The sequence below is a fragment of the Dinoponera quadriceps genome, unplaced genomic scaffold (genome assembly GCF_001313825.1).
Source record: "Dinoponera quadriceps isolate SergipeBrazil2010 unplaced genomic scaffold, ASM131382v1 scaffold5593, whole genome shotgun sequence".
Classification (NCBI taxonomy): Eukaryota; Metazoa; Arthropoda; class Insecta; order Hymenoptera; family Formicidae; genus Dinoponera; species Dinoponera quadriceps.
This window is the reverse complement of record NW_014560138.1, coordinates 200,860-213,500: the sequence shown is the minus strand read 5'-3', so window position 1 is coordinate 213,500 and position 12,641 is coordinate 200,860. Positions and strand designations below refer to the sequence as shown.

The 12,641-nt window shown below is 48.5% G+C and overlaps 1 protein-coding gene across 2 annotated transcripts in view; it reads right to left on the bottom strand.

Annotated features, from left to right (window-relative positions):
* LOC106750657 (fasciclin-1) overlaps window positions 1-12,641 on the bottom strand; it is a 116,199-nt gene that overhangs the window by 39,328 nt on the left and 64,230 nt on the right. Inside the window, exon 7 of one of the 2 annotated variants that reach the window (XM_014631153.1) lies at window positions 2,075-2,083. The exons of the other annotated variant lie outside the window; for it this stretch is intronic. Within the exon in view, the coding sequence (XP_014486639.1) occupies window positions 2,075-2,083 (9 nt within the window). The remainder of the gene's footprint in view (window positions 1-2,074; window positions 2,084-12,641) is intronic. 2 annotated transcript variants of the gene reach the window in all.

Genomic DNA, 12,641 nt, shown 5'->3' with positions numbered 1-12,641 from the left:
GGGGGGGGGGGGGGGAGAGGGGAGCGAGCAGAGGACCCGCTTTTGATTTGCATCGTAAATAGTGACGAAGGTGGGGTAGCGGGGAGAAAGGGCCTCAAAAATCGCGCTACAGCGGCTGTGTCGTGCTAAAAAAGGAGGGAGAGAAAAAATTCACCGTGTTTTACTGGGCGCGCCAAGCGTGAGGAAAGAGAGAGAGAGAGAGAGAAAGAGAGAAAGAGAAAGAAAGAGAAACGAGACGAGGTGTGGAGGAGCGGGCGAAGAGGAGAGCGCTGAAAGAGAGAGGCAATAGGACGCATAAAAAAACATCGACTACAAAATGCAAAGTCAGCCGCCGCTCTACGCTCGCGAAAGCGCGCGCGTGCGTTGCTTGCGTTGCGTGCGAGAATGCGTGCGTGCGTGAGTGCACACGCGTGTGCGAGTTTCGCATTCTTTTTTTCACTCTCTCTCTCTCTCTCTCTCTGCCGTTTTTTCCCTCCTTTTTTTCCTCCGCTTTTTTTTCGGTATCGTTCGCTCGTCTTTTGCGCGTGAGGCGCATACACGCTCGCACACGCGCGCTCGCGCGCTTCCCTCGGCTCTTTGCTTGGGCTGCTTGTGCTGCTCTACTTTGCTCAGCGTGTGATGGACGCGGAAAAGGCGTACATTAAGCTCTCACGGTGGTTCATAGTTTGCATAGCTTGGCGACGTCGTGTAATGCGCGTCGGTGTCCGCGTTTACGGGCGCTGCGGATCGATGTAAGGCGAAAATGCTTCTCCTTTTTAGCGCGCGCACACCCAACTTCGGCGTCGTCTTCGCGACGATGACTGAAGCGCGAAAGCTTGCTTTCGCATGAGGATACGAAGCTGCGGTAGAGGGAGTGAGGGGGAGAGTTCAACGTTCTCCCTATCTTCGCGCGAGGAAACGTCTCTTTCGTTACATCGATCCGCGAAACGCTTTATACGTCGATAAAGTTGGACATCGGCGTGCGGCAAAGGTAACGACGATGAGCGAAAAGATGTGGCGGCGCACGAGAAGAGGCACATGAAGTAAAACGACGAAATCATCAAAGATACATGAAGTGCCGGTGAAGAGAGAAAGAGCGAGCGAGCGAGGGAGAGCGAGAAAGAAAAAGAGACAGAGATAGAAGAAGAGATAGAGAGAGAAAGAAAGAGAGAAAAATGATGAAAGAGATAGACAACGAAAAGTGACAGAAGAGAGAAAGAAGCGGGAAATATGATGGTAAAATGTAGCGAATGAGGGACGAGAGAGAGCGAGGGCGAGAGAGAAAGAGAGAGAGAGAAGGAGGGGGGAGGGAGATTATTCGATGATCGTGGGTGTACATGTGCGTGTAAAATGTGAGTGCGTGAATATCGGTACGATGTGTGAGAATATACATGTGAATGCGAGCGATATAATGTAATATAACGTGATGTAATGTAGGTTAATGTATATATCACTATGGAGAGAGAGAGAAAAAAAAGTGAATAATAATATCGCGACGTGCGATTTAAACTTCCTCTTCCTTCTACTCATTACCATTATTCACTTTTAATTAACATGCAGAATGTCTTCGTAAGTAAATGCACGAAGGGTGGTGGGATATAACCGATAACACGGGCTTTTCTCCTCTCTTCGCGTGAGATCTCAAAGCCGATTTTTCCTCGGAGAAAATTCAGCCCCGCGGAATGAATAACGAATGAATGAAGGCGATGGCCGGTAAAACGGGTAGCCGCGCGGGTGCTGCAAAAAAAAATTAAATTTCCATTCTAATTAAATATACCAATCTCTCTCGGCCAGACATTCTGCATGTTTAAGTTGTACAAGTGACATAGACGATACGTGTGTGACACACACATACACATACATGATGGTAATTTCTGAAATGGATGTATCGGAGAATATGATGGGGGTGGTGGTGGTGGTGGTGGTAGTGGTGGTGGTGGTGGTGGTGGTGGTGGTGGTGAGCGAAAAGAGATACAGAGAGATCGAAACGGAAGTAGATAGATAGAGATATAGAGAGAGTAGAGAGAGAGAGTAGAGAGAAAGAGAAAGAGAGAGAGAGAGAGAAAGTCTAGAGAAAAAGGCGGTGGCGAATTACCTTGAAGGACTGCACAGAGAAACCGGAAACCAGGGTCGGTCCGTAACATAAGAAGCGAACAGAAAACAGAAAAAGGTAAACTTGTAATTAGGTCGTTCGCTGTAAGAGACACTGTAAGCATTTCGCATGTAACTTCCTGCCGAGGGGCGTGGGTGTGAGCTATAGGGCGACGGGTGGACGAAGGGCACAGAGTTGCAGCGGCGTGGAGAAGAGGGCCGCGAGGGGGGGGGGGGAAGAACAGAGTCGTGATGTTTTTCTGTCGATGTCGATGGATCCAGACTGTGTGCTAACTGGGTGCTAGAAGAAGTCACGCCACCGGATGACCGGAATATCGCGCAATACGCGATGAAACGTCTTGAGATCTCAAATCAGCCGTGTCTGAATGTCTTAGGACATTCTATTAAAATTATCGGCACTTTTTTATGGTAAACAAAAAATGAAAAGGAATTTTGTGACTATCGGCGGCCATCCAGCGCGTCCAAAGAGTATGTAAGTCGTTTTATTTACAAAAGTATACCACGGGTTTTACAACCGAGAGAAATGTTATTTATAATTCTGCGCAGCGTATCGTCGTCCATCCGAGCGTCGAACGGTGGCACTGGCGACGACACCCGTGTAAATCGCATTAAATTCCGAAACTAGACGACGCGACTAGACCATTCAGACAGAACTTTCGCGGAACGTAGCCGTAATCGAGCCGTAATCGCAGGTCCACGGCGCCAAGTTGGCTCCAATAATCGCGATGATTCCGTCGATACGTCGCGATACGAATATACTTCTTGCACATTTCTTTTAAGTCATTTAACACGATTAGACGTGTTAACTGAACACGTTGTAATTTAGCACGATTAAGCGCTTTAAATGACAAAAGTCAATCGGCAAAAAACACGGTGAAAAATAGCTTCAGTCAGATGCGTGAAAATAATACATTTGAATTTACGGTGCAGCGAGAGACGATTCGGGGGCGTCTTACCGATTCCCGCGATTATAAGTCGACGCTCGATTCGCATTTTTATTCCCAGCATCGTGGCGCCGCGCTGCCACTGCCGCGTCGCATTGTGTTAACTTATTATTATTGAACGCGTCCTAGCAACCAATTAACTCGCGGCGCGCTGCGCTGTTTCGCGTATGACGCGCAAATATTTACCATACAATTTCTCTCGGTTATACGGCCGCAAGTACCGGCGTAATTTCGGCGCTGCGCGCGAGTTAGTCAGAGACATTGTCGTTACCGTAGTACTCGGCGACGATTATGTCATAGGACTCAGCCGAACACGGTAAACACGGACACGATAAACTCGACGCTAATTAGCGATTGTTCGGGCTTAATTACGCCAATACGATACAATGTCGCCATATTTCCACAGGCTTCGCGGGAGCATCGCCCGTGGATTTAGCCGAGCACGGTAAAAACGTCACACGCACGCCGACACGAACGACGCACACAAGCACGCGCATACGTGCGTGAGCGAGTACGTACGGTGCGCGTGTGTTAATCCGGTTTTGGATTAAACGCGATCATCAGGCGCTCGCGTCTGTTCGCGGCATTCGTTACGGCACTTTTAAGTCCCGCGCCGACCGATCGAACGGACGATCGATCCGCCAGGGGAGACGGGAGTCGCGTAACCTGTGGAATGTGAGATATGAGTATGGGAAACGGTATCAAGATGGCGGGTATATGCTGTAAAAGTGCGATCTCTGCATGATGGTTGAGTACCAATCGTAAGGCGTATCTTCCGATTTTTTACGGCACTCGTAAAACCGTATGCGCGCGCGCGAGCGGGATACGATAAAGTATACCGGCTGCGCGGTTTTACGCGCATTTAAATGTAGCGTCGATAAGGAGAGTGAACTCCGGAAGAGGCATGAAAGGATCGTCGGCGAGACTCAATGCGATCGAAGTGCCTCGCCGTTTAAATCCCAGTCCAAGTTTCACGCTTATTAACGAACCAGTCCTTCGTATCGCACATGACGCTTTGTACCATCACAGTTTGGCTCAAAAGCGGCCCGTCTTGCGTTCCGTTTTGCGTGTCTGTTTTATGTTTATTATTAAATTACCCGGAAATAATTAACTGGTGTGATTAATGGGACGTTGGAGACATATTAATTAACTTCGCAATATTTAAAATGCGTTCGAGGCAGTTCCGACTCGAGTGCAGCGACTCGAATCCGCCGCCGATTGATCGCGCGTCGATTTCTAATTTCTGCCGAAGACAGAATTCGTCGGCCGGCCGTGTGCGAGCGCGCACGCACACACCGGTGCGGATTTCGCGGCGTGTGCCGGTGCGCAAAATCGCACTCGAGTACGCGGCTGTCTATTTTCGCGTGTCGCGCGACGGTTGAACGGGGAGCGGGTGAATCGATAATTAATTACGACACGAGGAGCTGGAAAATGCGAAAATGTCAACCGGTCGGTCGGTCGGCCGTAGCGTGCTCTGATTGTCACCGCCGCTCGTAGATACGTTCTCAGCGGCGCGCATCTCGTGTGTCAGATGCATATACGCCGCATATAATATGCACACACGGGACGTCCCGGTTTAACTTTTCAGGGGAATTACGCGTGAAACGCGGCACGGCGATGCGATGTTATCCCGTTTGAAATGCGCCCAGGAGGTGGCGATCTCGCCTCGGTGCGGTTTACATGCGCGCCGGGGACGAAGTGGTGGTAACTTCGTGATGATGAAGTCGACAAAACAATGATTACAACAAGAATAATCTTCAATACCCGCACGGTGCAAACGAAAATGTAAACTCCGCGAGCAATTCGTAAAAATTTAATTATGATTTTTACATTGTTATTATAGTGTATTATTTATTATTATTATTATCTTTATTGAATATTTAATTAATAATTTATTATATTAGATTAATGAGAGATCGGCGTACGCAGAAAAAAATGCCAGATTCAAGTAAATGATTACTCCAATACTTCTTAGCAAATTTTCACTCGGATCAAGTAACATTTACTTGATTCAAGTAAAATATACTTAATCTAAGTAAAACATTTGTTGAGGAGTATTGGATTCATGATTTACTTGAATCCAGCACTTTTTTCTGCATACTCAAATGACGAGGTGACAGCTAATCGCTGTTATCTCCATACTGATGTTATGACAAACGGAAGATTGTATTTCTTACAACGCGATTCGTTTCTCTGCGATTCTCTCGAGTCGAGTCGCGCTTTTCATCGTACATTTCTTTTCAGTCCGGAAAGAAGTCAATCGGCCATTCTACTGAATCGTACGATTAATCCATGATAGAGCAGGGAAATAATCGGAAAGGGGAGAATCGCGGCTTTCGAATGTAATTGGCCGCATGTCGCTACGACTTCTGGATGCGGAAGTTATTAACGAGCGGCGAAATCATTTGATAGGACTCAGGCCGCCTATGATGTTGCGCCGCCGCCCGAGATGCGAAGTCCGCGGCGCGATGCTGCTACAATGTAGCACGCATATGCCGCCGTCGAAAAACCGCGCGGCTGCCGTAAAAGACTCGACTCTTTAAAGGCTCAAACTCGGCGAAAAATTGACGTACGAAAGTGATTCAAACGCCAATCTCCTCGGTTTTTCGACTGGTACACGTTCGTGCTGGTCGCGCATGTCCTTGTCACGACACATGTTTCACGTGTTGCGCGCGATACACCGTCTTACGGAGATATACACCGGAATATGCTCATACGTAGAAATAGAGAGAGAAGGAGAGAGTGTCGGAAGTTTTTTTTTCGAGCGTGTGACTCTCGTCCGAAAAATTTCCCGTCGAGATTTCCCCCGTCGCGTATATTAAATTTCCTTCACCGTCGCATCGAGTCTACCGCGACGCTCTCACGTAATGAAGACCTCTCGCATTTTTAATTCGCCATTTTCAGCGCAGTAATTTCCCGCCGAGTAAAATCTTTGTCGCGCGATACCCCTCATTTGCATTTCGACCGTTATTTCCTGCACCAACGAGCGGTCAATTAGCGGGCATTCCGCGCGAACGTCGATTTTCACTCCTCGCCTCGATCGGGCATAGTTCGGCCGTCGGTGCTGCCCTCGATCGCGAAATGGAGCGGACGCCGATATATTCGGTCGATATAATTTGATTTCCAGTGCGCAGTCAAATTAAACAATAATACAGTGAAAGAATCGCGCGCCCCGCATGTCGTGTTGTCCGGCTGGACGATTTTTACAGTATTTTTTCTCACCCTGCCGATCTATCTCTCTCTCTCTTATCGGTGGTCACGTCAAAGTAGAATCGATGGCTCTTGTTGATCGCGTCGAAACACCATTCTGAATTTTCGGGCAAATATTTTGCCATTTTTCGGAGGAAAAAATGTAAAACTTCAACCGCGCGCGCGCGCGCGCGAACGAGCGCGGAATCAATATTTTCTTCGTTTTTGTCCCCGCGCGCAGTATGATTTTTGTGTTCACTTGGAGACAAATATTTTTTTGTTATATTTTCTCGCCGCGGCGTAACGCGCGGCGATAACATCTATCCGCAAAATTCCCGCGTGTCGCGTATAAAACCTCCTACAGTGCGCGTTCGATTATTTGATTTTATATTATATCGCGGCGCCCGTTGTCGAGGTCATGTGACGCGCGAAAATGTAATCGTAAATTCTGCTCACAATCTCCGGTCGAATGTGCAAGTATAAAAAAAACAATAACGAACGGGGGAAAAAGCGCGGAGCACGAAAAAAATGTATATATATATATATATATACACATATATATATATACACAACATTTAATCGCGCGCTGGATGGCACGTGCGTTTTAATCTGCGATACGGTCGAATCAAATAATAACGCGCGCACACGGCGGCGGCGATGGCGGGCCGTTTATGTTCACACCTGGTTGTCATTGAGCCCGATCAATTTTCCATTACTTTCCCTCTCGTCAATAACGCTTTGTGGTCCATTTCGACGATCACCGCTTTATTCGCGAAAACCTCTCACTTCGTGCATTGATGTATTGTCCGTACTTTTTGCCGTGCGATCTCTCTCGCTGAAAGCACCGATGCGCGCGCGCATTCGTGTTATGAACGAATTGGCTTCTTTATGATCGCATTCGGCGGGAATACGCGTAAGTCATATTCTCGTCGTCCTCGTCTCTCATCGTCGTGCGCTCTCAGGCTTTAAGCCACGTTTTGTCCTTTTATAGTTCGCCACATTTTTGCCCGAGAGCGAATGTTCGCGAATTTCCTCCGATGGAAAATGACGTACGCCTCGCGTGGCGATTGGAGAACCAATTTCACGATTTAACAGATCGGTTACATTTAGCATCAAGCAATTGACGATATTATAACTCATAGGTCGGGATTATAGTTTTAAAGTTCCGGGAAGAACCTTTTTTTTTTCAATTTTCCTCTGGATTTCTTTGGTTGCACTGCAAATCCAAGTGTATTATTTTATATCTTTCCTTACATATTTCCTGCCGTTTCAAATCGCATCATTTAACACGATTGGACGTGTTAACCTATAATTTAATACGATTAAACGTCTTGAATGACGCGATCTAGAACGGCGAGAAAAGAAGCTAAAAAGAGCTTCAGTGAAATGTGGCCATTTTTGGACGTTGAAAAATGCGTGCAAAAATAACACACATGGAATTTGCAGTGTGGATGTTAAATTAAACGGCAATTTAAATTTATCGCCATCTTCATCTTTATTTAGGAAAACAGAGTGAGGCGTTCGCCAGGGCGAAATTATCCCGGCGAAGATAAGGGAAGAAGAAGGCGGCAATTTAAAAGAGCCGTTCCGCCGCGCGGAATGATTTCGCGACGTTATCACGCGTGCGTTACGCGATTGCAGATAGAGGATATGAGATCGCGTCGAGGATTACTAAGTGAGTACACGTCCATTCAGCGAATTTCGAGAAATTCCGCGCGATCGTGCTGAGACTGCGGGTCCCGCAGGAATTTATTCGCGGCAAGTGACCCGGGCGGTGCGCAATTCCGAGTACATCCCATGTCGAATCGTTATTATTCACGGAACAGAAGTCGCGATTTTCTTGGCGAATTTTGCGGCACCCCCGACAGCTGCGCGGCCCACTTTCGCACACAACAGTCATCCCGACAATTCGACGAGTCGGCGTGCCGAAGGCGTCACCCGAATGAAACATTCAACGGTTATGTTATCCGAAAGCGAGCGAATCGATCGATAATTCCGTCGTCCGCAGTCTCGAGCATAGATTTCGATCGCGGAATAATGATTGCGCGCGAGCAAATTGCGGCCGGTCAGCTGAGTCGACATTTCCGTTTCGTATTAAACCCGCGGATTCCGTTGAACTTTAAGGATTAGTCAAACGTCGCGATCAATCATTTAACACACGTGGAAACGTATCGTTGCCGACCGTCCTGCGCCTTCATTTTCCGTTTCGACAACCTGCTTCCGGCTGCGCACAAAATACCCACTGGCTGACTCGCGTGGATACAAATCGATCGGAGAAGAACGCGATTTTACGTAACGCGATGACGCCGACGAGAGCTCGATTGAATATTTCAATAATCGACGTGATATATTAATTGTCTGGTGAAAATTGTGAACAACGTCGCGACAAGTCGGACACTGGAGAATCCCCGAGAATCATCGTCTTCGAGTTCTCTCTCCGATCCACCTGTCGTCGCGTTTCTTTCCAGCACGCGCCTCCTCGAGGCGCCTCGACATCAGGGTCGCTTCGTGCACGCGCCGGCCGTAACACATCCACGAATCGCTATATCGGCTTTAACGCGATTACACCAGCAGCGGCGGCGGGCGTTTCGCGCGCGGCGCGGGTAACTACTCTCGCTTTTGCCGATGAAAACTTTTACCGACGTGCGAACGAACTCGGCAATTCGATTTTGCGCCTCACCCTTAATTCCGACTCTGCGCGTCCGGCCGCCACTCTATCCATCCCTCTCTCTCGCCCGACGACGTAAAGCAGGTTACCGCCGTAGCTTTTGCCCGATGGTTACGCTCGTTCGCTGCAAACTAAACTGATCTCATGCGCCAACTGTGTGCGCAACCACGGGAGCGCAATAATTCAATGAGCAAGTACGGGTACCTGAGTTCCGTCGTCGGGCGAGCAAGTAGGCCGTTTTGAAGTGGATCGTTGTACCGGAAGACCGTGATGAAACCGCCCGCACACACTCCGCGCCGTTACGCTACTCGAGAAATCTTTAACCGCCGAATTAACGCTGCGCCACGCAGAGAGGGATGCGCACATAGGCGGCGAAGAGTACGCGACGGTAACGAGTTACGAGGCACTTCCTACGGGCGGGAAGTCGACGAAGGGGGTGAGAACAGAACCCGGTGAATCGTCTTCTTCCCGGTCGCGCGCGTTGCCTGCCGATGCATCCCGCGTGGAAATCCCTCGAGACCCCTTTCGCCATGGGTTTCCATCGGAATGCCGAAATTCGTTGCCGAAATAAAGAGGATAATCGCGATGCAATACCGATTGGAAATGCCGATTTTAATCGAACGGTGGATTCACCGATTTGGAATCGAAACAAGAAAAACGCTGCGGGGAAATTCGCATGTCATTTTTTAATAGATTTCAAACAAATTTAATACCCGCATGTGCTATCGTATAAAATCAAACCGGGGAATCCTGTTTTTACAACTGTGGAATAACCAATCGAACGGAAAAAAAATCACAGATATTGAACGCTGATATTCTTCAATTGTTACACGCTGAAAAGGATTACTGAAATTTCCGCTGAGCAGCGAAATTGGCGTTAAGCCACGTGGATCCTTTAACTTTTCTGCGCCCTGACGTTTCGGGCCGTTCGGTCAACCGCGCTTTAAAAACCGGGAGAGCGCCTCCTAGCTCACGTTAAAGCTGCGGTCCGACCGTGAATGCTTAATGCTTTGAATCTTTCAGAGCCCGTGTATCCATCGTTCATTGGACCATCGGATCCCAAACACGTACGACGGTGTCCCGATCGATCCTCGCGCGCGCATTCTCGCGCTCCGGCGTCTGAAATCTTCCGGATATTCGAATATCTCGAGAGAGCGCTCCGCTCCGACGCGATAGGTGCTGATGCATAGTACATTGAGCACGGCACTTTCGCGAGGGCTCGTCTCGCTCTATTTCAATTTTTCGACGGAGAGGGGAATTTTACTCGCCGTTCGGATTGATATCGCAGCCGGAAAATTGCGGCGTGGAGCGAAGGCGATCGGGCGGCCGAAGCGGGAATCGGCTTGGATCCCCGGATCCGTGAAACTCGAATTGTTCTGCATAATTTCCGATTAGCGTCCCGTCCCGAGGGATTACAGTTACTAAGCTGGCACACCACCCTGCGTACCCCCCGTGGAATTCCGCCGACTGCCGTTCGCGAGAGCGCCGGGCTCTCCGTGGCGTCGGTCGCATTCTCTTAAAGGAGAATTCCGTGCGAATCTTTAAAAGCTCCCTCTCCTCTCCCTCCTCTCCGCTCTCCTCTGTCTACCCCCGAATCGTGGCAGCGCTACGCGTCGCTCGGCACCGCTCGAGCTGGTAATCTCAAAGTGCATAGCAAGCTTTTCTCGCCGGCGCTTACAACGCGATTCCCTTTGTTTAGTTTCGCGAGAGAAATGAAATTATTCGTAACGTCGAAGTTGCGATGATGCTCGCGTCTCGGCGAGGCAGATGCGTTTCGACGCGTCGTGAAGTTTACGGCGGCGTGGCGCGTAACGGACGAAATAATCTTCTCGCGTCTCTCTCGTTGCCGCGAAAATTTCACTCCCCTTCTCTTGATCGCCACGTTAAACGAATGACAATGGCGGTAGCATCGGTGATCCGACGTTCGAGCTTGCCTCCTTCCTCCTTTCCGCGCGGAACGATGTTGCTCTAATATGCTGGAGGATATTAGGACGGAACGAGAAGAAGTTCCGGAATTCTATCATAGTGTATACCGTAGGTACAAGAAGATTCTCTACTTTAAAAAGAGTCCGGAGATATCCTGACATGGCGGGAGGATCTAAAAGTTCCCGCAATCGAGCGACGCTCGCATTTTTTCCACGTATTCCATAAGCGCGCCGAGGAGGGGAGGGAGCCGAGGCGCTGCTTAGCGCAGCTCAAATGGTTAAACTTGTATCTTCGCCACCGGCGAAAGCTTTAGGGCTCGTCCTCGAGGGAGAATCGCGGGCACCGCCTCAAACACGTCCGACAACGTAAAACTTTCCGACACCTCGTAGCACGTTTTTCGCCCTCCGAGTACAGTTCCTTTTCGGCGACGGGAGGGAGAGTGCGCGAATGAGAGAGAAAGGAAGGAAGAAAAAGAGAGAGAAAGAGCGAGAAAGAGAGCTTAAAGATTTAACGTCGGGAAAAAGTTGCCGCGGTCGTCGCGACGACCGTGTAGCACGCGCTCATAAACGACCAACTTCGCCCGGCCTTCGCACTTCGCGCGATGCCCTTTTTTCTCCGCGAGACTTCCGCTGATTTTCTTTTTCCGCGCGCGGAGAAGCGGAAGTTTGCGGGCGGAGACTACGGACCGCGCAAGCGACTCTCTTATTTTCGCGTCATTGCGTCCCGCGAACGATCACCGGGGACGGTTTGCGTTATTGCGGCAGTTAGGCATTCGACGCAAACAGTACTTGCGAGAACGGCGTCTCTTTGTTCGCGAACTCGTCGGAAAACGTCGCGAGCTTCGTCGTAAGTGCTCGCTTAAGCGCTGGAAATTCGCCTCGCTTCCCGAGATCGGCGACTCTTCGCGAGTATTTGCGAATCAATGGAATGTTGCTCCCACAATTCTCTGTAATTACTGTAATTGTATTCTTCAATTATATTAAAAATTATTTTTCTATTGTTATCATCATCGTTATTATTATTATATTTTTATTATTGTCGTTATTATTATTATATTTTTATTTTTCGGGTTATGTATATCGTTATTACATATATTGTTATTATTTTTCTTATTATCGTTATACCATTATTACTTTAATTATTCCCACATTTGTAATTCACCTCGAAAAACTCGTATCGTACGTTTTCTTTTTCATCTATTGATACTCAACTCGATTATTAAACGCACTGCAGGTAAATTAATAAGTTCGTAAAATCTCTTAAAGCTGCTTTACGATTGGTACTGATATAAACCATTGCTGCTAGAAAATTCGATATATACGTACAAGGCGATCGATAATCCTCGGCGCGGTAATTGCCAATCAATTAATGAATTGGTATCGGTTACTTCCAGATTATAAGCGATCCCCTTTACCGCGAGAAAATCATTGAATTCTCCTCTCGCGGGGTCTATTATTTATGGAAAATGCTGAAATGAAAAGTTCGCGCGAGCGAGAGAGAAAGAGAACCGATTAAAAATAAATTTCATAATTAAAAGTAATCGAGCGTGAAACTTATTTCGATGCTTCGCGAGAAGTCCCGGGGCTTCCGCGCGTCACGAAAGGAGAAAATACAGAAGACGGACTGCACCTTCCGCAAATAACCGACGCCATCTCGAAGAGGGGAAAAAAATAGAATCGGTGTCTCGTTACCGCGCGTCGATCGCCTTGTGTGCGTGTGTACGTGTGCGCGCGGAAGAGCGCGTAACTTCGAGGGCGACGTGAACAATGCGAGAGAGAGCTGATTGTCGGAAGGGAGGGAAGAGGACAGAACGTGGGGGGGGG